Below are 27,863 nucleotides of genomic sequence, written 5' to 3' on the forward strand. Positions count from 1 at the left end.
CAAACCTGTAGGTTCTATTTCATGCTATATTCAGCCTAAAGGTGAGAATCATTGCTTAATCTATGTGATTATCATGCCTCTTTGTCTAAACTTCAACACCTGGGGAATATTGGACAGTTGCTCTTTGGTTTCATGATCTTAAATTGCGACAAAAATGTAGATATTTGTACTTGCCAGCTAGCCAAAATAGGTTCCATTCCAGGCGCTCTTTTCCTAAATTTGCCTTTTCTAGGAATTTGTCAGTAATTTCTACTGGTTAAAAGTAGGTTGACAACTGATTGTAAGTTTCTTTTTAATTTTTCTACAGAGCCATCTTAACTTAAGTTTCTGTACAGCCAATTTCATATGATGATAATGTGTTTTTATATTGTTGTCTGCCTTTCTTGGACTTGTTTTTATCCACCTCAAGTTTTTGGAGGTTTTCCAAGAAAGTTTAATCATCTAGCCTTTTCATATGTTGTGTCAAGCAGGCTGTTCACTTATGTATTCTTTCTTGTTTTAATTTCTTTGTGGACTGTATCATGTACAGTTTGTACACAGGATCCATGCTTGCACCACGTAGTGGGGTGTTCTCATTTTTCGACTTCCTTCAAACTATTTGTATATGGCTTTATGCTGCATATGGAGCAAGAAGTCACCTTTGCACTTTTTAGTTTCATATAGGAAGTATGTCTAAACTATGCAGTATGCCCTTCTGTACAATGCTTGCTTCAACTTTTGTAAGTTATTCTCTTTATAAATGGCTTTTCTTTTAACTATATATTACTTCTTGATGGTGGATATAACTTATACAAGTTTATATTCATGGAGGACAACATACATTTCATGATTGAGGAGTGTTTTTGACCTCCTATTTGCTAAAAAGGAAAAAAAAATCATGTTCTTTCTTCTTATACACAAGTCAATACTAATCATGGAAGCAATAAGTATAGCTATGTTCTCTTCTAGGTAATTTTCATTTGTATGACAAGTTTCTGAACTAATAAAATTTTGCAATTTTAAATTGAAAATTAAAGTGAAAGCTGAACATCTTGTGAAAATGCTAATTTATTATTGCTTAAATGCTAATTGCTACATTTTTTTAAACTTCATTTTCATTTGTTTACAACATGCAGGTTTACCGCAGTGCTTTGAGACTAGTTCGTTCTATGGTTAGTGGGACTCCACTACTTTCTTTTTGAAATTATTTTGTTCAAGTGTTCGTTTTTGTGTGCTAGTCTATAGTTAATTGCTTATTGAATTGTATTATCTACTAATATATGATGTGAAGGGCTTTTAGGTCAGCTTCATGCTGCCAGCACCAAAGCCTGAAGCCAGGCCCCTCCTCCATAAATAGCATAAAAAAATCCTGCCTCTCTGCACTTCTACCGTAGAAATTTTTCTGGGCCCCGCCACGTCATAAGGGGGAGAGAAAAGAAAACCAGTAACCCCCGGCCCCTTCCTCTCCCCACCTGGGTCCTACCGGCCCCTAATAAAAGCATGTGCCTTGGATGTGCAAGACTCTAGTACTATATAATAATTTAATTACCGTGTAATTTCTGCCTGATAAAGTTAGACAGGAACACTCAAAAGATGGCTGCTTTTGTCTGAAATCCTTCTTTTTGTTAGTGGATGGCCATGCATTAATTCCTCCGCAATGGCATTGCATCTCTGAATTGAATTTTATCAGTACAAAGCATAGATATTGATCATAAATCATAATCATTTGATTCACTGTCGGCAGCAAAAGGCTGTCTGGATTGCATAGTATTGTCTGGACTCATACTCTGTGCTCCCACTTTTACCATTGATTTTGGGAAACATAAGATAATCTAAACAAGTTTGTTTGTTGAAAAGTTTTAGCTAACACTCATAAATCTCACGTTCTTTTTTGAAAATGAAAAATCATAGTATCCTTTGTTAGATGGTATGGTGGATTTGATTTGGATACTACATTCTGTTCGCTTCAAGTTTTAATTTGTAGCTCAAATCCTATACATATGGCCTCTCTCTGCTCCCTTCCCCCTCCCCTCTCCCCTTCTTTCTAAAAGAGTATGTTGAGCAGGGTATTGACGAAACTGGACCCATTTCTTTTACATGGTTATTTTATTTAATCCATAATTTTGTCATTGTTTATCCATTCAAAGACAAATAGTGGAGGAAAAGATACTTGAAGACGATGGTGTCTAATCAATGTTGAATATGAGAAAATAAGATAATGAGCAATCCTTTAGATTCAATGTGAAAGGCTTTTTTCCAGGATTGGCTTTTGCAGATTCTGATCCACTAGCAAGTCTTTCTATGACCTATGCCTGATGAGATTGAAGGTATCAACCATGTTTGGTGGATTATTTCTTTCTCATGCAACTTGGATATCTATCTTCCAGTGATTGCAAATCCACCTACATTTTCACTCTGTGGACTAGCTACTAACCCTGCAGATAAGGGCAATCTGGAAACCTATCAGAGCATTTTCTGCTTTATGGGCTGGGCTACTTAGGTTGCCTGCAATGAGGCTTTGAACAAATAGTGTATAATGCCTATTTGCTTACGCAGCAATCCAAGTCCCATGCTTTGGATTTTCATCATGCCTCTGACTCAAGTAAAACTTTTCCCCTATCATTCAACTGTTACACCTTTAGTTCTGCAAAACCTTCCTCTTTTTTACTTTGTAATTTTCTGGCTACCTTAAGAATTGAAGCAATCAAAGTCAATTATGATGGGGTTCATCATGAGTGTAATCATAGTGGAGTAGGGTTCATTCTCTGTGATCACCGGGGTCACATTATCAATGCTAGGTTCTGCCAAAATAAGGTCTTGCCCAGTAAAAATGGCAGAGCTCCCGTCAGTTTGCAATGGTCTTCTCATGGCTACAGAGAATTATAATGCTTGGAGGTGTGGTTGTGACTCTTTCATTTATTGGATTAGTAGCATATTGTTGGGATCTAGAAATTTACATGCCTATGCTATATGACATTGGGCCATTGTCATCTTGATTATTACAGAGCTTCTCATATGTTTTCTGAAGGAAACCAATCAGCTGATTGGATTGCCAGAGTATGTGTGTTTGAGGGAGATAATGGCAACTGGTTCAGCGACTGTCCATGCAACCAAAGGGAGTGTGCTCAGGCTGATTGTGATGGGTGTATTCCTTAGAATTAGAGGTGCCTCATCCCTTACTACTGAAAAGTGAGAAAAAACCTTCAAATATCATTACCTTTGCTTTTGGTAAGAAAATGAGAATCTAACATTGCACTTTTATGTTTAAAATTTCTGCACCTGCAATAAGTCAAACCAAGGGTGAGCTAGACTCAGAGCTTCAAGGATTTACATGATACAACATATATCGGCACTGCTTGAGATTTTATACTTTCTGCTTGCCTGGTTCCTAAATTCTTATTACTAAATTTACTATCTAAAAAGCCTCCTGGCTGTGTTATGCAATAACAATCTTCAACCCATGATCCAAAAAACAAGACATGATTCCTTTATTCAATTTACATTTGCACAATTTACCAGTTCTGGTGATGCTTAAAATCATTACAGTTCATACCTTGTAGCAAGTCCTAATGCTGGAATAAGTTGTCACCCATTTAATTTGTATGAATTTATGATGAATAAGATAATTGTTTGTTTTTTCTGTAGCAATTTGTGGTTCAAGTTATGTCCATCTCTAATGTCTATTTTTTATCATGATGTGTTTTATTTGACAGCTACCTCTGCCCTACCTCAAAGTGGGATATTTGACTGCACCACCTGCAGAGGACCCAATTGCACCTCATAAAGATTGGGAAAGATCCCAATTTGTTTTGAATCATGAAGGACTTCAGCAGGTCAGATGGCTATTGTTATTCAAATCAATTACCAGATTTGAAGCTACTGTATTCTTTATTTTGCAAAACATAGGATATAGAGTGTATTATGTTGTTCTTATGGTTTGGTTGTTATATTTAGTGCCAATTATGTTGCGGTCTTTTATTAAAGGAAGATACGCCATGTCAATTTCTTGCCTCTGCTACCATTCCATTATATGTCTTTGTGAATCTTCATTGCCCTCCATAACATGTAAAAAGCTGACTTGAGTTACCGGTGGAAATCATTTCAGTGTGTCTGCATGTGATCCAAGTTTTTCTAATATCTCTGATTGAAAAAATTAAATACTCACCGAACCACTTGACTACCTAATAAAATTATTTTAGGCAATCCTTCTTGATTGTATTTCACTTCTTCCCCCTTAACTGTAGGACTTCAAATCAGGGGACAATAATTTCATTTTTAAGATAGAGAAAACTCGAGTCGCCTCGTTAATTTACCTACTTAACAAGACATTTATTTACTGCCAGTAAATTTCCATACAATGCTCCTTTTTCCTGAGAATAATAGTGGAATACCATATGAATGATGGAAGAACTACTTATGTCATATACTTACAAAAATGTCTCAGGATTCGAACACAGAACAGCCTATTCGCAGTAGAAGAGGTTGCATGCAGTCATCTATAGCCCCATTTGGCAGAATGCTCTTTTAGTCTTGAGCCCCATTTGCAAGAAGAATGCTCTTCTAATCTTAGGGCAATCTGGGTCAAAGTTGCTGATTGGTTTTTGCATAAGATTCCTGTAAAAGTTAAACTAATAGAGGAAACCTCTTCTTTTTGTCCACTAAATCTGCAAATGTAAAGGAAGGAGTAGGTACACTTTTCGGTGGAGGAAAACATGAAGACGTGGTTTTGTTTCTTCCATGGATAGGCATGTGTTGCATTTTTTCATATTGACAATCCGTACATGTGAAGTAAAAATTTCAGATTATGTTTGCTGTCCTTTTTGTGACCTGAGATATGTGGCTATGATACATCACATTGTCATAAAAGTGAAGATCATGACTGAAATTTGCAGTTCCCATGATGTAAATGAACATTACATGCATCACTTTGATTGGATGCATTAACTTGTCTGGGATCTAGGCATCCTAATGCAACATAACGACTATATTTCTCAAGCGAAATATCATGAGACATCGTAAAGATTCTATTTTTATTTTTTTTTTATAATGACCAAGAAAAAAATTATCTGCATTTGCATTTTGATAAAACTATTTTGTTATCTATTTGCTTGATATCTAATGATGCGAGATTCCTAACAAAAAAAATAAAGAACCCATACTTTGACTATGAGTCATTTGCATATCTATTGAATCCAATAAGATTGGAAGATTTGTCTCAATCTTATAGACTCCCATGGTAGAGTTTGAACCAGCTTTCGTCAAATCCTCCCGAATCGGATGGTTCAAGGTATGCTGATCCGTATCGACAGCCCACCGGTATGGTTCCGGTGTAAAATTTGGAACACTGGCAGGAGGGGGAAAGAGAGAGAGAGAGGGGAGGGGAGGGAAGGGAAGGGAGAGGGAGATAGACCCTCTGGATGCCGTCGAAGGGTCGCTGCGCCCGTTGGAGGGCCGACAAGGAGAGGGAGGGAGAAAGAAGAGAAGGAAGAGAGAGAGAGGGAGGGAGGGAGAGGGAGCCTTCGAAGGTCCGTCGAGGCTGTGGAGGCCGGAGTCGACCAATCCAAACAAGAGTGGAAGCCCCTGTTTCGATTTTTTTGAGTATCAGGTGAAGTCGATAATGGCATTGCCGACTTCATTTAGATTTTTTTATTTTGCTCACAAATAGTGAGCTGGCAAATCTATTACCAACTTTATTGTGAGTTGGCAAAAAAAATTAAAATCGTGATTGAAGTAGGTGTAGTCGCCCTTGTTTCGATTAGTGGAAGATGGGGAGGAGGAATCAGGCCTCCGGTCGCCACTGCCAACCTCCTCACCCTCTCCTTCCCTCCCCCCTCCTGCCCCATTCCTCTCTCTGTTCGGAGTTTCATGCTCCTCAGGGGACCTCCACAACCCTTCGACAGCTGCCTCCAGTGTCTCCATCTCTCTCTCTCTCTCTCTCTCTCTCTCTCTTCCTCTGATTCTTTCTCCTTCGCTTTTTTTACCATGTTGGTTTGGGCTTGTATGGAACCGTACGCCGGTGTACTAAACCGTATTGCCGGCTGACTGGCATGAGGTCTCGTTCCGGCATGGCGAACCTTGGTCTGAACCAATTTATCCTCGATCAAGTAATCGGAAACTTTCCTGAACTTCACGTAGGCCCCTTTAGTTTTTGGAACAAGCAAAGGCTCAAGCATAAGTGACCCAATTGATGAGGTTTGCAAGTACATGAAAATATTGGGAGATGGCAAAAAAGGTTGAAAAGACAAACTATGGCAATTCAATCAACCAAATAACTATAATATATGTTTTATATACTCTCCTAATCTAAGTATGAAAGAAACAATCATGTCATGCTATTTTTCTTAGTGATATTTCTTAACTAAGTGTTATACTTTATTGGTGATGTTGAGCCAATATATTATGACGGTGCTGTACATGTGCAACTTTACCCACATACAGTTTAATGTTGTATGTAGTCAATTTGACTCTGGCTTTTAGCAGATAATTTAGCAGTCTAGTGGACGAACAAAAAATGGGTACTGTCATTTCCCAGGGTAACATCTCACCACCACAACTAGTGCATGAATGAAAAGTGGGTATTGTCATTTCATTATTTTTCCAAGCAACAGATTCTTTCCTTGTACATGCATATCAGCATATAGTGATTTCATAATTAAACAATAATTTAAAAAATATTTAAAGAAATGTTTATTTGGTACAAATAACTACCACTTATTGTTTTTCAGAGAGTGATGCTTCTATTCCACTCTTTTCAGGTCACTAAGGGTGACAAACAATTGTCACAAAGCCCCTCTGGCAGGCTGAAAGGATCCACACACAATGATAAATCACTAGTTAAAGTTGATATACCAGATATTGTCTCTGTATCAGCATGTGCCGACCTAACCTTGCCACCAGGTGCAGGCCTTTGTATAGATACAATTCATGGACCCATATATCTGGTAAGAAATTCCCTTCAAATGTTGCTAAAAGCTTCCAGCATTTAGATAGTTAAATTTGTTCCATAGTATATTCTCATTGTGTTCATCTTCCTTGCAACTACCGTCTATCTTTTACATTGGAGAACTGAATTCCAGTTATTTTTGCACAAGTGTCTGAGGTGGTTTTATATTTGATCGTTTCCACTCACAGGCAGTCTCATTGTCATTTGGGTTATAAATTTGTTGACCTGTCTTGGATCATTAGATCCTAATGTGAATGTGAAAACAATTATGTTCCAACCAAATCAGATGTGGACTTGATGACTATCAGATCGGTTCCCCCAATATCTATCTTCTACTTGTGCATGTGATGTTTTGGTAGCTATGCTTTAACATTCACACAACAACACAAGTTTTATACTATTAAATAATTAAGCAACCTATATATTATTAGGTTTTGATCCGCCAAGGTTCAATTCCATGTAATAAAAAAAAAATTAATGTGGTTACTGGATTAGTTTATTACTGACCCAAATTTGGGACTCTTACCGGTTTTTGACAGAAAATCAGGTACATCGGGCTGAATGTATCACTAAACCCTTGGTAGCCATATCACTTAAATGCTTTCAAGGATAAAAAATTGCTAGTGAGTTGAAATGTGTGCACATCTACGTGTATGCATGTGTGCATGTTTTTGTGGGTGCACAAGGTGCATTTTTGCATGCTTATGGGTAAGTTTTCCAATCACTATTGGGAAGGTGGTCATATCATTAAACTTTTGATAATTAGCACAATATTATATTCTAGCTGCCATGGAACTTTTAGAATAATAGGCCACGATAGTGAATTGAATTTGATTTAACCTGGTGTAAATTGTTTTGTCTTCTAACTATTGGTAAGGTGGTCATCTCGTCAAACTTTGTGATAATTGGCCCCATATTTTATTTAGCTGTTTCGGAAGCATTTGCTAAGTTGTGATCAATGAATTTCTTTAAGAACACAAGCACAGTTTTTTTTTTTTTTTAATTATGTGTGGCACAGATGATCAAGATGCATGATGCACGACTAGAGCGTAATGCTTGGGGATGTGCATCCTAGTGCTTGATAAGAGCCTCTGCTGCCGTCAATTACTAGACCAATGCAGTTGAGATGGTGATCCTATGACAAAGGATACACATGCCCATAAGGAAGGCTACTTTTTCTGACTTTCCAGCATATGCCCATTGTATTGGTTTGGGTAATCTCAACAGTAGATACTGAAATTATTTTGTCGATAGCTTCTTCATGTTATTCTTTTCTTCCTCTTGATGCATATCCAGCCATTTTTGGTCTGAGTTGTCTGCTTGAAGAACTTGTTACTGTTGTATCAAAAAAAAAAAAAAAAGGAACTTGTTACTGGCAAAGAAATTAAGTTTTTTCTCCGTCATCTCTCTCTCTCCGGGTGGGGGGTGATCTCAGAACATGTCTCAACATTCATCCTATTTACTGTCCTGGTGCCAGGTTGCTGACACATGGGAGTCTCTTGATGGATGGCTTGATGCAATCCAGCTTGTTTACACCATTTTTGCCAGAGGAAAGAGTGATGTTCTTGCAGGCATCATAACTGGTTGATCCCCATGTTGCGTCAATTGGACCTGAGACTTAAGTTTTTGATCATACGTCTTGTAAAATGGTTTTTCAATTCATAAGCCTCTGAGATTTCTGATGGTAATTATCGTAAAACATGCTGACCATTTTGTACACTTTGGTGATGTATTATAGGTTGAGGAAACTGGGAAGGTGGGATTCCACAGTGGTAAGAATATCCTCTATATTGTTGCTATTGGACATTTATATAGCAGCTGCACCATTGATTGAAACAAAGTTAAATAATGATTTATTTCACAAAAAATTGAGACCTTGCCTACTTTGATAAATTAAGCTGCTCGCTGCTCTACAATGCCATGCAAGGCTTGGTAGGTTAAAAACCTTCTTTGCTATTGCTGGTCTTCACCAAGTGACATCTTGGTCAGTCGTCTTGGTATTCTGTGACTTTTTCTTCTTTTTGGCAGTGATATTAGTTAGGACTGGAAGTGGGCTCAGGTCGGGCTGATTTCGGGCCGTGCTTCAAGTTCGGCCCGAAACCATTTAGGTTGGGCTTGGGTCAAAAAATAGGGTCGGTTTTGTTTTCGGGCCGGGCTCAGGTAGACTTTTGATCCGACCTGGGTTCAAGTCCGAATTCAGCCCCAATCAAAGTCCGAATATCCTTGCCCCGTCTGATATTAGGATTGATATACTCATACACATACACCGAATATGTAGGCTTCATTCGATCAATCCAAGATTAGATCCAAGGTTAGAGTCCATATGCTTCTGGATTTGTCTTACTTGATGACCGTTCGCAAGCCTCCATCTCTCTCGACCACCTCCTCGAAGCTCCTATCTCTTGATGTGCTCTGACCTCTGCTGTTCGGATTTGCATTATTTGATGATCGTCCTCAAGCCCCCATCTTCCTTGACCACCTCTCCCAAGCCTCCATCTCTGGATTGCTCTGGCCTTCGTCGCTCAGCCATCTCCTCCCTCGTGTGCCACTCGACTTTTGAATGTGGGAGGAGTCGCCGTTCTTCGTTTCTTTGAAGGAGGTGTGTTGACGGACTTAATCCATCAGGTAGTGAAGCTACGAAGAAGAATCGAAAAAGGCACAGCGAGTCAGAAAAAAACACCCAGGGTGGTGGTTTTTCTTTGAAAGGCTTTACTGAAAGAGAGATGGCCTCCGAGCTTCCTCGAGATATTGGTTCTTCTTCTTCATGGGCAGTCGAAAAAAGATAAGACAGTGAATGGGCTCGAGTGTCCGTTACTCGATCGGCTCGAAGAGGATGAAACCTCCATCGAGAAGCCTCAACACGGCCCTTGTTGCCATCGAAAGCTAGAGGACGATGGCGAAGAAGGATCTAGAGCTTCAGAAGACAGCAGCTTGTGATCGAGTGTTGATGGCAGTTTGTGATCAGATGGTGAAATGGTGGGACTGTCATAGATTGGGAGGTGGCGGAGTTGACAGAGGAGGTGCCGGAGAGGGTCTTGAAGGCGGTCTCGACCGTGGTAGCAGAGGACGAGGCGAAGAAGGGGAGGGAGTGGGTGGGTGTGGGCTCGGGCTGAACAATGCTCGAGCTGGCCCAAAGGTCTTCGGGCCAAGCTTGGGCTTAGGCTCAAGCCGAGCTTGGGCCGGGATTTTTATATATTCATCGGGCCTAAGTCCGGTCCGAAGTCTAAAAATTATTTTTGGGCCAAGCTCAGTAGGGAAAAGGCCCGGCCCAGTTCCACCCATATTAATATTACTTTAACTTGGACAGACCCAAGAAGAATTACAAGGCATAATGGTAAAAGTTAAGCATGTAATTGACAGTCGCTCCAATAATACAGCGTAAAATATTTTCCTTGTTCATTAATTTTGGGCAATTTTTTAACATAAGCCACCCAAGTAAGGCTTTCTGTCAGAATTTTTACTGCAAAATCGCAAATCTAGGTGATCGCTGATCCATTCAAGCATAACTTTCTTTTCATTGATGCCATTCCCAGTCTCCCCTAATCCAAAATGGTTGTCCTCTTCGCTGCTTAATTTCTTCTACCATTTCTTGATTTGAGGTCCAGAGCCCTCTGGGAATCTGAAAGGCTATGTGCAGGGAAATGCTATCCAGCATCCGTCTATTTTCCTGCTCTATTTCATTCTGTGAATAGCCAACTCTCGCCGCTCAGGCAGTAGCCCAAGCAGAACGGGCCGTGGGCTTCCACACAGCCGGCGTGGATTTGAAACGGATGATTAAATAAGGGAACGGATGTCGATGCAGCTACTGCAGAAGTTTCGTCCCCCACCCCTTCCTTTTCACTACCAAAAGAAAAAAAAAAAAAAAAAAAGCCTAACTTTCTGTCCCCAATAAAATAAATTAAATTAAATTAAATTTTACGTGACTCTCACTTACATCCACCAGTCCCCCAACTGCCACGGAGGACAGGGGACAGTGCGAGGAACATTGAGTCTCTGGTATGCTTGATGATGATAAAAGAAGCAATTCAAACTGCACAGTGTTAATCTTTCAAAAAAATATACCGGAGAATCATAGCAGTGAAATGATAAAAGGACCTTCAGATACCACGGAAAAACAGATAAATATTTAGATGCTTGTCTCTTTTCAGATCCCGTTGGTGTTTGTGACAGAATATTGAGTCACTCAGATATCGATAATTATTTTTAACCATGATGAGTGGAAGCGAAAGGTGGTCTAAGATTGGGTGCTAGTTGCTGTTAAATCCCTATCACCGCGCGGTTTCTTAGTCTGGCTGTGGTTCACCATCAGTCTCTGGTCTGACTTATTTAATAAACCATCCACGTATGTCCCATCAGAAAGCATCAATCCACGTCCCGCCAGAAAGCATCAATCCAGAATAAGAGCAAGTTGGATGGATGGGAATGGTGAAGCACCCCTGAGACCTCACAATTTGCTGTTTGGGACCGCTGGGCCCACCACGTCTCGTTGTCCTGTGTCAACGCTCTTGTGAGCCGTCAAATCATGCGGCTACCATGCGTGCCTGAGCAATCATATCATAGGTTCATCATTTTTCCGTAGAAAAACAAATCAGTGATTGGACGTGAGATCGTCGGCATTTTGCTATAGGCGTATACTACTAAAATATATAGACTTATAGGGGGAGGTTGCGTACGCCAATTATCTATCAATGAGCAGGACTCAGCAATTATTGGACATAAATGCAATGGATCCCACGATTTGCAGAATTAATCACGATTGATCCATGACGCTAATTTTTTTTTTTTTTAAGAGAAGAAAACTTTATTCACCGCTGCAGACCAAGACCAAAAGCACTGAGCCCCAACAGTAACAGTAACCACAAAAAAAGCTCAGCCCTTAGTAATAAAAGCATCAATACAGGAGAAACAAAAAAAAAAAAAAAAAAAAAAAAACCAGATAAAATATATAATTCTTTATACAGAATCCAAACAAAGAAACTACGTGAGCAAGATATGAGCAGCATGAAAGCGAAAGTCAGCCAAATAGGAGCAGCATAGTGCAAGGCCCAAAATCCCGAAGTGACAATAAGTGGCCAGATCTTATGTAAAGCAGAATAATACTAGAATAATATACTTGCTTGTACCAGCAGCATAAAAAGACCCCGGATAATAGGACATATATAAACATAAACAGCTATGCCATAGGATTAAGATTATGGAACCACAGCATTGCAATCTGAATGTAATACGAAGGTGGAATAATGAAGCAATAGATATGAACCAGCATGAAGTGAAATGCATTAGTGACAAATTGAAGCTGATGTTACGTTTGCATAATCACTTTGCGCTTCAAAAAATGGACTGAAGAACAGTCTACAAAATAGAATCAAGTGACTTTTAAAACTTTATAGATAAATGCAGCATTGGTTATGTTAGAGAATAACACCCCATGATATGGTAATTTCAGAACCTTGCAATTGAAGAGATGTCCAAAACTGTAGTTGTTAGACAGCAAGGAAGAAACAGTGAACAGAGTATCAAATAACACAGTAATATTGTGGGTTTCAAAATGAGTCCATAAAATTTGTAGAGCCATACATCTCTTCTGATAGCAACACAACATTTCTTCTTTCATTAGTGACCTAAAAATAAGTGAAGCATTATGATACCAGTAGCAGAGAAATAATATCAGGCAATTTAAGATAACTTGAGACCAAGTTATGATACCACATCTTGCTTGCTTATTTTCAATTAGCCCAAAAGAATAATGTAGTTGAACTAGAAAAGATACTGAGTAGTGCATTCTGAGCTTGCTATCATAGAAGACCAAGTGAGGGAACTAGATCATGTGAAAAACAGTACAAGTGAAATAATGCAAATTTGAAAGGCTACTGTAAGATGTAACCAAGATTGCTAACATCACCAAATTGCATTATATCATGTTGCAGAATCAAAGCAAACTGAGAAGACAAATTATCCCTCGAGAAGAAGGAGCAGTTGTCCAAAAGAGCTTGTTTGGAGAAAGATTATTAGAATCCAACCAACAGATATGCCATCTAGAGATGATAATTTGGTTCGATCCGTTGGATCTCTAATCCAATCCGAATGGGATGAATTTTCGATCTGATTAAAATCTGGAATGGATATAGATTTTAGAAAAAAAAATTCAAAGTGAATACGGATTGAATACAAATAATGGCATGCCCACCCTAAACCTGACCCTATATATATATATATATATATATATATCCAACACCCAACAACACAAGATCCTAGCCGTATGGGCTTCCTTATTCGTGGCTGCTCCAAGAGCCTACCCGTATTCGGCCACTCTCCAAGCCTCCCACCCAATAAGGAGTCCTAAAGATGGAAAAAATAGAGGAAAATTAGGGGAAAAGACTTCTCCAAAGCTTCTCTATTCGGCCACTCCAAGCCTCCAATCCCATTGGGACTTCTGAGGGTGGAAGGAAATAGAGAAAAAACTGACAGAAAATGAAGGAGAAATCAAGAAAAACAAAAAAAAAAGTGAAAAAAATTGAGTGATAAGCCCTTTTTTCCATATAAATTATTTTTTTTCTTTTTACTTTTTTTTCTTTTTATTTATTTTTCTTTTATTGGAGATCTGTGGGAAAAGAGAACACCTGTGGGAGATCAAAGAGATCAGAGAGGTTTTTTAAATCTCGAGAAGATTTTTTTCTTATTCGGCCACTCCAAACCTCCCGTCCGATTGGGACTCTTGAGGATGAAACAAATTGAGAAAAATTGAGAAAAAATAAAAAAAAATCAAGGAAAACAAAAGAAAAGCAGAAAAAATTGAGAGGTAAGACCTTTTGTCACAAATTATCATTCTTTTTTCTTTTCGCTTCAATTTTCTTTTCATTTCTTTCTTTACTTCCGAAGATTTGTGGGAAAGGAGAGCATCTATGGGAGATTGGAGGGGTTTCTCAAGTTTCAATGGGATTTTTAAAGGTGTAATTTAATTTTTTGAGATTTTGAAAGTCTATTCTTGTTCGTAGAAGCATGATAGTGTGTAGGATTTAGAGATTTTTTGAGGTCCCATCCAATTTGACCCAACCTGATATGAGGTAAAGTGGATATACCCGACTCGATCCTATTTAATCTCTATCTTTTAGTTTATCCGATTTGATCTGAGATGGATACGGTGCAGGTATGAATATAGATTATTTTATAATTAGATGTGTCACGCCTCGAACCCAACATCCGGATCGGATACGTGATGGCCGCACACTCCTTAGAGCAAGTCCTAAAGAATATGCAAGGCCAAATTAAATCATTACAACCTTAACATCCATAACAATTTATTTCAATAATAATTCATAAAATCTTGCATAATTATAAATTAATTTCTTTAATCCTCTGATTAGGTACTATGATACTCTATCTATACATCTGCTCACCCACAAACCAATACCATAGCCAATCATGAGCATCCTGTGTCTCTGAGAAGAAAAAGAAAGATGAAGAGGTGTGAGCTTTACAGTCCAGTAAAAATTTCCATATCACACTGATACAGTAATATAATCTGAAAATAAGAATAAGCAATAAAACACAAAATCTCATGTTCAATATTCAGAATACTGCAAACATCCATAAATTTACTGTCTTGTTAAAATAGATGCATCATCATATGTTAACAGGTGAAATACTTTTATTCAACAATTATTTCATATCTTATCTTTCATTTCTCTTTTCATAATCATATGATTTTTAACATTTTCTTTCTGGCTCTGGACTATCCAAGTCTATACCTTAGTCATCGTCCGAATCAATATCCACTTAAAAGCCTTTCAAGGCTGTCCTAGGATGAGCTCCTGACCGACTGTCCTACGTACGAAAGCTCGTAAGAGGCTGTCCCAGGCATAAGCTCCTGCAGACTATCCCAAGCATGAGCTCCTGGCCGGCTGATCCACCAGTAAGCCAGTGGGGGCTGTTCTAGGCATAAGCTTCTGGCGGGCTGTGGCATAAGCTCCTGGCCGGCTGTTCCACATAACAAGACTAGTCCATACCATATATCTCTTTCTTTTTATTTAATCATTATGTGTTGATTTCATCAAATCAATTCCGACTTGCATTATGATCAATTCAGATATGTCATATCCATATAATCATGCCATCAATCTCTGATACATATATATTGACATAACATACTCATGCTCAAAATTAAATAACAATATCTCAAATATAATAAATTCATCAATCTCAAATCCGACGATGCAAAAGTAATAATGCAAGACCAACGATAAAATAGCATATATATAATGGTGATCATGTACGGGGATTCTTACCTTTATCGGTGACTGATCCAAGTACAGAAATCAATGTTCTTTTTTTGATTTATGAATTTTTTTAACAAAATATTCTACTCGATATCATATGTAGACAATCATCTCTTCATAACCCTAATCAAATATAAAAATCATATATGAAGAAAATTATCCGATAATCAATCTTAATAACACAAATCTAGGACTCTCTCAGAATTAACCAAAATTAGGATTTGTCTAAGTATCTGGATCCTCAACTGATCCATAAGATTTTTAGAGAGAGAAAATTCATGAAGAGAGAAAAAATTCATGAAGAGAGAGAAAATTCTAGAGAGAGAAAGTGGAGAGAGAATCTTCGTATCCTTCCGATGAGGCAATCATGGTCGAGATCATCAGAGGTCATATCAGGGTGACTCAATATGGATTAACCATGATTGATGTTATCAATTTTGAATAAAGATCGGATCAGAATCTAATCTACTGCATGAATTTTGGAGCAATTTCAGATCATCTTATTTTCATCTCAAGTTTATCCTAGGGTCTGTGATAAATCAGAGAGAGAGAGAAAGACTCTAGAGAGACAAAATTCATAAAAAGAGAGAAAGATGTAGAGAGAGAAAATAGAGAGAGAATCTAAAGAGAGAAAATGAAGAGAGAAGGTAGAGAGAGGAGAAAGAAAAGAGAGAAAGGAGAGTGAGGAGAGAGAAAAAATTTCTCTTTTTTTTAATTATTTTTTTTTATTTTTATTTTTTTCTTTCTCTTTCTCTTTTTTCTTTTTCTTTTCCTTCTTCTTTTCTTCTTCTTCTTTCTCCTTCTTTCTTTTTCCTTTTCTTCCCGCGCCTCCCTTGGGCCGAAACAGGGGAAGATCGTGAGGTCCCCCCTTGGTGCCCCAAGCTTCGATGAGGTGGGTGGTGTCCGATCGACGGCAACGGAGTAAGGTCAGCCGACAGCAACAAAGCAAGGCCAACCGGCAGCGAGATTCGATCGGCAAAGTATTTTTTTTTTATTTCTCGAAAAACAGAGGATCCGTCCCCTTTCTTCATGATTTTCGGCCATTGGCCGGTCGCCGGTGGTCCGAAAATAAATGCAAAATGAAAAGAGAAGAGATTACCTTATTCCGACAGCCAAGGTGAGCTCCGGCGGCCCCTTTCTTCCCGATCAAAAACCCATGGCGCTCTCATGAAAAATTTCTCAAATTTCTCCAAAATTTCTTTGTAAATACCTAAGCGAGGGAAAGAAGATTTTATAGAGGAGGTCTCCCACCCCTACTCGGACTCCTAGAGGAGAGGAAGAAGACTCCGGTGAGGAGTCTTCCTCCTCCCATCAGCTTTCTTCTTTTATTTTTGTTTTGTTTTGTTTTTTTTTTTGTATGGGCTTTGGGCTTGGTCCAGGGCCCAAATGGGCCGGGTGTTACAAAATGGGTACGGACATTCATCAATCCGATCCAAATCAGATCCGTCACCATCTTTACTGGCATCCACATGATAGAGCTCAGCTAAAAGAGGGCCATATCCACTAAATCAACTATTGTTGGTTAAAGGGACCCATCTCAATAGATGGAAGGTCTGATTAATAAGGGGAGAGGATCATATGTCAAACAAGAAACTTGTTCATCATGAGAGTAATATTTTTAGATTTTTGTACCCTTTCAATTTCAGAATCCATCTCAATCACGTGTTGCCCATGCATCAACCATAGATGGATGATTAAATAGGATCCACATGATAGAGCTCAGCTAAAAGAGGGCCATATCCACTAAATCAACTTTTGTTGGTTAAAAGGACCCATCTCAATAGATGGAAGGTCTGATTAATAAGGGGAGAGGGTCATATGTCAAACAAAAAACTTGTTCATCATGAGAGTAATATTTTTAGATTTTTGTACCCTTTTAATTTCAGGATTCATCTCAATCATGTGTTACCCATGCATCAACCATAGATGGATGATTAAATAGGATCCACATGATAGAGCTCAGCTAAAAGAGAGCCATATCCACTAAATCAACTATTGTTGGTTAAAGGGACCCATCTTGGAAGGTCTGATTAATAAAGGAGAGGGTCACATGTTAAACAAGAAACTTGTTCATCGTGAGAATAATATTTTTAGATTTTTGTATCCTTTCAATTTCAGGATCCATCTCAATCACGTGTTGCGCATGCATCAACCATAGGTGGATGATTAAATAGGGTAAGACTGTTTGATCATCACCATTGATCATTGCACTAACGGTGATGATTGTTTGGGCTGGATCCATTAGTTCACAGAACTAGATAGCTTTTTGTCTCGTTGCTGGAAATCATTACTGACCTCATATCAAGCAGAATGAGATAGTCCGGCTTCCGATCCACCGGTTTAGCCCGGCCACTCCCTGTGAGCGGAATCTCCGTCCGCACGATCGGCTTTCTCAAGATTCTCTCAAGGCCCCATCTGTCGTGGGCGGTCCTTTGCACCTCACGACCACGATAAGATCAAATTCCCCATCCCGCATCGGGTATAAAGGGATGTGGAAGACCGGGCACCGAGAAGAGAGAGAGGAAGCGGCGGGCGGGTAGGCGGGCGAGGCCGCGATGGGAGATGAGGCGATCGCACCGGTGAAGATAACTCCTTCTTCCTTTCCCCACACCAAGCCCTCCTCCTCTTCTTCTTCCATCCGATTCCTCGGCATCTTGAAGCAGCCCGATTCCGGCCCCAGCTCAAACCCTAACCTGGAGCTCGATGAGAGCGACATCTTCTGGTCCGTCTCTGAGGTCTCCTCTGCCTCCTCCTCCCCTTCCGCTGGCGGCCCCGCCTCCTACTCGCAGTCAGACCGATACCGCCACGGGCGGCACGAGACCCGGCCCTTCGTGCCGGGAAGGTCCGGTCTATCGGCCGCGCTGGCGGAGGACAGCCTGCTCCTGGTGAGGCAGAGGCGGCCGGCTGCGGCCTCGCGAGGTGGCGTGCCGGTGCCCGCGGGGAGGGCGGGGACGGAGGAGCCGGGGGAGGGATGGGAAAGGGGTTCCACCAGTCGGCGCCGGTGAACGTGCCGGCGTGGCCGAGCTGGAGGAGTGGGAGGAAGGTGGAGGAGGGGGAGGATAGAGATCTGGAGGAGGAGGAGGAGGACGAGGAGATGGTTCCGCCGCACGTGATCGTGGCGAGGTCGCACGTGATGACATTCTCGGTGTTCGAGGGCGTAGGGAGGACCCTCAAAGGGAGGGATCTCCGGCAGGTACGGAACGCCGTCTTACAGAAGACCGGTTTCCTCTGATGTGTTCTCTCTTACCCTTTTCTTTTTCTCGCCCCTCCCTAGTGAGAGATTGGTTTGGGTTTTTTTGTCGGGCGAAGGGTCTGGGTTTTGCTATTATTGTACTTTCAGATGCTCTCTTTTCGATGGGTTGGGATGGTGCCAAGATTTCTAGCTCGCTGTGTAATCACCATTTAGTTTTATTATCAATTGGATATTTTTAAGTTCAGTTTAGAATAAAAAGATAGATGCTTGTCCCCTTTTTTCCCCCTCATTTTCTTGTTTATGTTTTCATTGTAAATAAGTTTTATTGCAGGGTTGATGGCTCAAGTGCGATAGAATTTTTATTGTAAAAGTTCTCTTCCTCTCTATCTAATATGTGTATGACCTGATAATTTCTGGTTGAAGTCTGGCATTGTTTTACTACGATGAAAGAGCTGCAGAGTTGGTGTACTGGCATGTGATTCTTGTTCAGATTATCTTTATTTAGATTAATTAATTGAATGCAGACGAAAGAAGAATAATAGAAAAAGTTACCACCGTATGTTTAGCAATTAGTACATATTTCATTGGTTGAATCGGGGGCAGATAAGTCGAAGCCGACGTGAATGATATTTGTGTTGTCACTTCCATCCTTCGCTGGTTGACTCGGACGCTTCTGCACGCTAAACAATCTTTGTTATTATTAATTGTTGTTTCGATAGTAACGTGGGGAGCTCAAATTCTCCCATTAAAAAAATGATCCTCCTATGATTCCTCCACATGGTTGGTGGCGCCACTATTGGCCAATGGTCAGTCTTGCACAGCAGCGATATTTACAATTTTTTATCTCTAGTGGATGTTTTGACTCATTTTTTTTCTTCTAGGATTCATTTGGTGGGCATATGTCTGACGTTTCCCAGGAGTAATTATATGAAAAAAATGAACGCAAAGAAAAATAGATTTTATAGATTAGTGTAAAGAATCAATATGAAAAATAGCTTCACAAAATGACAGCAATATTTGATTAGAGATAATTAAAATATTATCAAATTTTTAATAACATTTTTGAATAAATGATTCGATAGTTTTTTCTTAGTCCGACCTCACATAAACATCATAGATATTGTCTATTTTGAATAATGAAATAAAATTACATGAATTAATAAATTTTTAAATTAATTATACATATTAGAATATATATATATATATATATTCATATTTTATATTAATTGATAATTAATAAATATATATTAGTTATTTATTATATTAATATATTAGTATATTATATATTGATATTAACTACATAATATACTTAATATCATGTTAATATAATAAAAGTTAGGGTATTTTCTTCAAGAAATGTTATTTTCAAATTATCCTTATTTGGTAATTGAGTATGGGAACAAATACCATCCTTACTGATATTTGTCTTATCTTTTTTCTCATGAAAATATATATAGGATCTATCATTTATTTTACCATCTATCTCATCCACTTTTCATATCAGATATGATAATTTAATATGAGATTTATTTTTTATATCAGATTATCCTCATCCAAACAAGCCCTTAGAGAAGTTAACTTTGATTCGTAAGTCAAAAGTTTATTTAAATGTATTGACTTGCAGATTGCAATGCTGAAAGAAGACCAGCTATGAAAGTAAATCTTACTTGTACAATTTAAATGAAAGTTTCACTAAGAACTTATTTGGATAATCGTAAGATTATGGTACTCCAGACTAGGCCGAGCCTATACTCACAAAATACCTAAGAATAGCTTTGGAATAGATTGGCCCAAATCCTATAGGAAGAAAGAAAAAAGAGTAATTATTTGTACACCGCATATGGTATAGAAAAAATACACCGTTCCATCTAATTGGATCACTAGCCACCGCTTTCTAATGCATATTTAATACCTGCAGTTCTACTTTTTCATTTGAAATTTAAATGACGAAAATATTCCTCCTTTTCTAAAGAAATTATGATATCTTATTGTCATATTATGACATCTTTGGTCAAATTATGACTTCTTGTTCATAATTTGGCCACAGGATGTCATAAGGAAGGGATGGATATTTTTTATTCATAAATTTTTAATGACAAAAATATCCTTCCCTTTTATGACTTCTGAAAAAAATTATGATTTTCTGTATGCAAAAAGTACCGCAGGATGTCATAATATGGCCACAGGATATCATAATTTTTTAAAACAAGAGGGTATTTTTGTTATTCAAAATTTTAAATGAAAAAATAGAACTGCAGCATTAATACACTATTAAGTACATGTTGGAAAGCGATAGCTCCGTACTCCAAGGTGGTTGAGTGGTGCGCTCCACATCATTTTATTGCACCACATATGGTGCATAAAAACTTTCTCAAGAAAAAAAAAGACCTTATTAAGTTTTTTTTTTTTCCTTCGACAGAAATGGCTGGAAAGGTCCAGCCATAGGATTAGGTCTTATATTATGTATACTGCAGGATTCAGCAGCATCATCCAAAAGACCCTAACTAGATGCTAATTAGTGCAGTTGGTAAAGTTTCCAAGAGCGAATATCAAGGATCTAAACTTAATTCCTGATCTTACCTAGACCTTGGCTGGAATTTTTTTCTGTCCTAGATTATTTTCGATTTTTATATACAAAAAAAATAGCTTTGAAAGTTGATACCAAGGAATCTTGAGCACTTTGGAAAGAAAAGCCTGGATTGATCCTTAGTTGCAGGGATGGTTATGATTAGGAAAAAGAAAAAATAGTTAACAAGATACAATCCTGAAAAATACAAACAAAAGAAGTCCAGTCAAGCACGTTTCTCTTCCTTGTTTATATCCATGTGCAACCGATGAATGCAATAATAGAGGTCACACCATGAATTGGTTATTCTTATAAACTGTAATTTTATGATAATATTGTGTACAACAGTTTCTTTGGATGAGATTATGGTTCTGATTCTTCGTGCTGCAATTGAAGCGAGTTCTTTTATGGCTTCTACCGACTAAAAATATTTAATATATTAATTTTATATTGTCGAGAAAGAGGAGAAGGCGACACTTATGACGGGTTTCTAATATAAGCAGAAACCAGCGAGTCTCGGGGGTGCAATCTCATTTCAGAACAATATACATCGCTGAGCTGGAAATCTAAAGGAAAAAATAATTCCCCCCCACACCCCAAGATCTCCATTGATAACAAACCAGAGAATTCTACAGTAAGTCATAAATAGTGGTATGTTTTATACAGTTCCCCAATGATTCAAGCAGATGCTTGTTATCATCAGGTATGGGCATGTTTAAAAAAAAAAAATGATGTATGGCATGGGTTTTTGTTTTATTTCTATGGTAATTTAAAAAAAAACTATCTTCGAACACTCCCTTAATTTGAACAGAGTAACCCATCTCAAGTGCTAGCTGCGAGTGCCCAAAATTCATGCTATTTATGCGCTGATGGGTTCGGACACAACCAAAAACACTTGTGAGCACTTCAAGTTTACGTCCGATTTATGATAGAATCCTGTAACTTCGCTGTCCCATGTCAAAGCCAAGTTTGGAGCCATGTTTGCTCAAAAAAAAAAAGTTTCAACTTCTGTAGGTTTCAAGAGTTGAAAATTAACCAGCAACCACTGTTTATCTAATCTGTTGTCAAAGCTGAAAGCAGGGTATTTAAGAAGGCAACTCTATGTTTTAGGTTTTACAGAATGATTACACATGAAAGTAATGAAGGTGCGTTGAGTTACAAGGTAATCTGCCGAAGAAGGAAAAAACCTTCTAAAAATAAAAGTTCTTGATTTACCAATTTTCTAGTGAAACAAACAATCGATAAACTAAAATTTCTTAGGGAAGTTGGTTGTTATGCAGTTCTCTTTACAACCAAACATCCACTCTTATGCACTTATTTTCTCTCCTACTGCGGGGTTTTCTTTTGCCAAGTCAAAATAAAAGATTCTTAACCAATTGCATAATGATGGCCGTCTTGCTTCTGTTTTCTTAGTTATTCCTTCTTTCGTCTGCAACGGTATGATGCTGTACACTTCAATTCCTCCGTGATATGTTTCCAAGGGATTTCTCTCTGTTCTTATTTCTCAATGAGGAATTCTCTGTGCACCACCGGCGGTGCACAGAACTGCATGCACCGCCGCGATGATTGGTTCATACATGGGACAGGAGTGTGATGTACGCAAAAAAATAATTTTTTTTTATCAGTCCTATGCGAAAATCAATCATTACGGATGGTGTCATGGTTCTACACCACCCACGGTGCACAAAACATTTCGCTTTCTCCGAAGGAGGTATGCAGCACTGTAACCATGGCACAACACCAGGAGCAAAATAGGCAGGCCGGGGCTGGCCGATCAGCAAAGATTTGGTCTGGATTTCTGTTATTCTGCTTACATATGCCTCTTTAAATTTCATACACGGCAAAAACTAAAATGTAATGCATTTTCTTGATGAAATTCCATTGATCATTCTTTATGTAATTACTGCACAAATTTTACCAGTGTTAATTTAATCCATTCTGATTTTAGCAGGCATACTGAAAGCAAATAATTCATCTTCATCTTTTATTATCAAATGGGTTAATAACCCACTTATAGACCTTACACTTATTAATTAACAAAAAGAAATATAACTTCTGGTATGATTGGATGCCTATATAATATTCCATACTTGGTAGAGTAATTAACAAAAGGGGGAAAAAAGAAAAAAGTAAAGCAAAAAAAAGGGGAAAACTGCACTGCTCATACATATTCAATAATTCTATCAACTAATAATAGCATTTAAATATGAGAAAAGATTCAGATACATTTTTGCTATTACCCTATTTGTAAAAGATGTTGCCTTGAGAGGTGCAACCATCAACACAGAGAGATACCTTAGAGCTGTTAACCTCCATCTGAAGCATAACATCACCATGCTCAACTCATTAAAATGCTATAGCAGACCTTCATCATAGATGCCATATGCAACAAGGCAAATGTCTAGAACCAGACAAGTTTTGCTTTGTTCCTTTTTTTTTTCTTTTTGGGTAACATCCTTTGTTCCTTCATTCACCAAATTATGTGAAATATGTGCATTTTGATCGCACTACATGCAGCTGCCCTGTTGTTATATTCTCCCTCTTCTGCAATTAGAGTCCTTCGATGAGAGTGTTTTAATATGGTATCTCTCTTCTCATTAGACATTTATAACTTAATTCAGGCAGTTGGATTGGGCAATTCTCTATTACGTAGTGATGAACTTCATGCAGATGGGAGGGTTGACCCGCGCCAGAGCCAGCAAGGAAGAAGGTAGGATCCACAGCCCATCCCCACAAATCAAACCAGAGGCAACCGCGGGCGCCATTAGAGCAGCCTTGTTACTGTTAAGCCTGTGCCATGCAAACACTATCAAGCTTCCAAGACACATATCGATTGCAAAGTTGGCTCCAACTAGAAATGGCACTGCCATGGCCATCGGCAGAGGAACCCACTTTCCGTACTTAGATGGGAAGATGTCTTTCATTAGATTGGCCACCACTGCAAAGCCAAAGAAACCATAACAAATCTGCAAGCAATGGTGGGGAAGTGCCGAGAAGCCCTGGACACCCAGAATCGCCATGTTCCGGTAGATCAAAGCATAAGGAGCCTTCCAGATTCCTTCTGGATTCCCCACATCAAAGGCTTTGTAAAAGAGGAAGAAAGTCAGTGGAGCAACAACACAGCCCATGGCTGTTCCAATAGCCTGGCTAAGAAGCATTGACCTTGGTGATGTCAATGTCAGATGGCCTGTCTTAAAGTCATGCATTAGATCAGCAGAAATAGAGACCACAGATTTGATTAGACCGCAGGCTACAAGGCCTGCTACTACACCATTGTCCTTCCCTGCCCAAGCTGCAAGCATAAAGAGAGCCACTTTTCCATAGTTATAGGCCATGTTCATATCTGTGAGGCCAGCACCATAAGCATTGCAGAAACCCAGAGCTGGGGCAAGCATGTAAGCTATGATGACATAGTACCATTTCACCTGAGGGAACATGAAGGGGATAGCAATGACAGAGACCACGGAGAAAACAGCATAGCCAGAATAGGCCAGCCATAAAGGAATGCTCTCTCTTGTGAATACTTCGTTACGCTGGAGATTGTCAAGAACTTGAGTACCATGATCCACCACTGTAGGAAAAACAGTATCAGTTATGTTGCAAGATAAACATTTATGGCTCTGGATGAATGAGTCCATATTTAGTTATTAACCTTTGCTGGGTTTCTTGTTTTCTGAGCTAGCATGCATGTTTCTTGCAATGAAAGCAAGAATCTTTAAGAAATTATAGAGGCCATCCCCTAATATAAGAGCGATGGATATGAATACCTGCAAAAAGATCTACCATATAAGCAAAGAACAGATCATTGATATTTGGAGGACCAGATGTGAAAAATCTATTACATACAGACCTTATAACCTTGCAAGCTTCTCATACTACTTTCCGGTAAATTCGCAGGGTACCAATCTCCTTTAAGTTCACTTATCAGTGGCCACATCACACCCCATGAAAGCACCGCTCCGAGGAGGAGAGAAAGATTCACGAGATGAGAACAAATCATTCCAGCCCCAACATATGTCAGGCTACAATCAAAAAAAAATCTGCAATACCAAGATTACAATTACAACTTATGAATATTAAGTAAATTGATAATGATGTTAAGCTGCAATACCAAGATTACAATTACAACTTATGAATATTAAGTGAACTGATAATGATGTTAAGTTCATGAAAAGGGATTATTGAAAAATACGTCTGTTTCCAAGCTTTCAGCCCAAAGGTAGGGAACTGTGAAAATCCACACATATCTCCTCCTGAATAAAACCACTGGAAGAAACTCCAGAGGAAACTTAGACCAAAATATTTCACAAACCCATGAACTTGCTTCCTGATGAGAAATTGAAAATGGAATGTTCAGCAGTGTAAATTCTATGTAGATTCTAATTTTCAAGGGAGCAGGTAAAGTTGGTACATACTTTGCCATTTTATCTCCATGAGGTGTATGAAATCCATTGATGAGAACAGCAGTAGCAGTTCCACTTGGATATGTTAATTTATAGTCAATTATCATAATCTGAAAATGATTTAGATTCAATGAGAAAAGTATGCAAAACTGTGGAAAAAGAACAAAAGAGAGTGCCCTTGTATGAACATATTTGTATAATCAGCAACAGTGTGTCTATAGCAAAAACTTAATAAGCAATAAAAAGCCAGACAGGTGACTCATTCACAAAACGCATACACAACTAACAATAATGTTTTTTCTCATAAGGCAAATACAGGTAAATATTTAAACATATAAGTTCACTTTTTCACTGTTCAATCTTAGATACATGATATGTCAATCCCTTTTCTCAAACAGTAATTCTATTCAATCAAAGTCAGATGTATGCCCATTATCCACACTTGGACTTACATAATCTGAATTATCAAGCAGGACAAAAGAGCTGAGGTAGCACCAATCATAATTGGTAAAGAGTACATCACATTACATTAAGCAAAAGAAAGAAAGTTAAAAGGAAACAAACATTTTTGGCATGACTGTCCAGTTATGACAATCAAAATCTAACTTCTTGCTAAGTTTTGCACTTCTGTGTTATATGCTCATATATGAATATGACATAATACGGCAAATTATCAGCCAGACTTGAGCAAAACTTATGTTTACAAGATCAGATATCCATCACAAATTAAAAGATTCTTCTGCATTTGCAAGCAAATATCAATCATTTTTTTGGGGGGAGCAATATTGTCAATCAAAATGGTAGAGAGTCTAGAGACAAAAATAACTCAAGGTGAAGAGGACTTTAGAGGTAAGATGAAGAAGTACCTTTCTGAAAGGAACCAGGGCCAGAAGCCCGGCGAAGCTGACAGTAAACATAAACCCTGTCATCCAACCAATTCCAGGCTCCTTATAGCTGCCTGGTACATTCCCTTCTGTGTCCACCCCTGCCTGCTCATAAGTCCTCTTGTTAAGACCCAGAAGATAAGATCCAAATCCACCTGCAATCACACCAACACAATTATGATCCAAAATCGAGGTTGGGGGATGAATCAAATAACAAAAAGCACACATAACTCTTATTCCATTATGGACAATTCAGCAAGATTGAAGCTTTCTCACCTCCAACAGCAATACTATAGCAAGCAACGGCACAGGTCTGCACAACCGTGTTCTCTTGCCGGGTGAAGGGAGTGGCCACGATGCCGATCTTGTGGAGCAGCCTCGTCCAAGTCCTGAGAAAGACAAAGGCAAGAAGAGCAGCCGAGACATTGAGGGTGGGGACGAGTCCAGTGGTTAAATTTAGCTTCATCACGATCACACTGTACATGACTCCAATGGCAAAGCTCGCGACGAGTCCACGGAGCGTAATTTGCTTCGACCATGGAGGAATCCTCTTGAATTCCCCTGCCTCTGCTTCCATGGGTTGATCTTCCAAGTCCTGGCTCTTCTCGATTTCCTGCATCTCCCTGGACTCTTCCATGTTGCTGAGCTCAAATTGACTGCTTGAAACCCTGCGTGCCTTCTTTCTCTTTATCTCCTCATTCGTTCAACAAAAAATCCCATCTGGATTTATGTGGGGGAAAAGAGGTAAACTAATAAGGACTTCGATTCTTCCTTGTTATATCTCAAATTGCGGGGATCTTAAAGATTCTCTAAGGGGGAAAAAATAATCTCGTCTTGGAATCTCCTATTCTTTTAGATAAAACAAAGGATCAAAATCAAGTTCGAGAAATGCATTAAAAATTTCAAATGAATGATCCACTTTTCTATAAACCGAATTAAAAAAATGTCTTTTTCCCCTCGAAATAATGCAAGCTCGAGATCTTAGAGAAGAGATCGGATTCTGAAAAATTCCAAGATACGGACTAAAAATCTCACCTTTGTGTGCTCCTCATACACTCCGAAATCTCAAACCCTCGCAGACATCTGAGCAAAAAGGTCAAAACTTTTGAGGCTACTCTTTCTGAAAATACTCAGATTCTGAAAAATTTGCAGAAGAGAGCTAGAAATCTCACCTCGCTCTTCCTCGTACGCTCGGAAAGCTCAAAACTTCACAGAGACCATCAAAACTTTTAGGCTGCTCCTTCTCAAAATCTTAAAGTAATTCATCCCCAGGTCCCAATCTCCAGACGGACACTCTTTATAGAAGAAAACTAGTGCCGCAGAATTTCTTGTGTGTACTGCAATCAGTACGATGACACTCCACGCAGTACAAAAAAAATCCCCTTCACCGGTCAAAGGAAACAAATAACGAGCTCTTTTTCAGAATAATATAAAAAAAAAATTAATTACCAAAATAATTTAAAACCTAACTTTTTTTATTTTTTTTACCAAAATAATACAAAACACCATTTTGAATGACATTTCTTCCCTTCCACGTCACCTCTTTTTTTCCAGGATGGCAAGGTGGGAAAAAAAAGAAACACCATTTAAAATGATGTTTTTAAAAATACCATTTTCGA

At 38.7% G+C, this 27,863-nt stretch overlaps 2 protein-coding genes and 1 non-coding gene across 3 annotated transcripts in view; 2 read left to right on the plus strand and 1 right to left on the minus strand.

Moving 5' to 3' along the window:
• LOC105043475 (protein HLB1) overlaps positions 1 to 8,732 on the plus strand; it is a gene marked incomplete at its 5' end in the record, with an annotated part of 31,904 nt that extends 23,172 nt beyond the window's left edge. Inside the window, 4 exon segments of the mRNA XM_019850185.2 lie at positions 1,116 to 1,151; positions 3,693 to 3,812; positions 6,735 to 6,920; positions 8,400 to 8,732. Of these exon segments, the coding sequence (XP_019705744.2) occupies positions 1,116 to 1,151; positions 3,693 to 3,812; positions 6,735 to 6,920; positions 8,400 to 8,510 (453 nt within the window).
• Positions 8,733 to 17,654: 8,922 nt separating this feature from the next.
• On the plus strand, positions 17,655 to 18,666 carry LOC105043474 (protein S40-6). The gene has a single exon (XR_012140720.1). It is a non-coding gene; the product is annotated as a protein S40-6 (transcript).
• A 4,461-nt stretch (positions 18,667 to 23,127) lies between these two features.
• Positions 23,128 to 27,597, minus strand: LOC105043473 (probable metal-nicotianamine transporter YSL9). Its single transcript, XM_010921035.4, has 9 exons — positions 27,417 to 27,597; positions 27,280 to 27,327; positions 26,521 to 26,964; positions 26,227 to 26,399; positions 25,373 to 25,470; positions 25,150 to 25,284; positions 24,808 to 24,997; positions 24,610 to 24,724; positions 23,128 to 24,528 (listed from the first exon to the last, which is right to left on the minus strand). The coding sequence occupies exons 3-9, from the start codon at positions 26,879 to 26,881 to the stop codon at positions 23,603 to 23,605; spliced, it is 1,998 nt and encodes a 665-aa protein (XP_010919337.2). The 5' UTR covers positions 26,882 to 26,964; positions 27,280 to 27,327; positions 27,417 to 27,597; the 3' UTR covers positions 23,128 to 23,602.
• Between the last annotated feature and the right edge of the window lie 266 nt (positions 27,598 to 27,863).

This window comes from Elaeis guineensis, chromosome 4 (genome assembly GCF_000442705.2).
Source record: "Elaeis guineensis isolate ETL-2024a chromosome 4, EG11, whole genome shotgun sequence".
In the NCBI taxonomy this organism is placed as follows: domain Eukaryota; kingdom Viridiplantae; phylum Streptophyta; class Magnoliopsida; order Arecales; family Arecaceae; genus Elaeis; species Elaeis guineensis.

Excerpts from the sequence above, each read along its gene's own strand:
- LOC105043473 (XM_010921035.4), bottom strand. The coding sequence starts at position 26,881 with ATGGAAGAGTCCAGGGAGATGCAGGAAATCGAGAAGAGCCAGGACTTG. Across the intron at positions 25,285-25,372 it reads CATGGAGATAAAATGGCAAA|GAAGCAAGTTCATGGGTTTG; the intron begins GTATGTACCAAC and ends ATTTCTCATCAG. Across the intron at positions 24,725-24,807 it reads GAAGCTTGCAAGGTTATAAG|GTATTCATATCCATCGCTCT; the intron begins GTCTGTATGTAA and ends ATCTTTTTGCAG.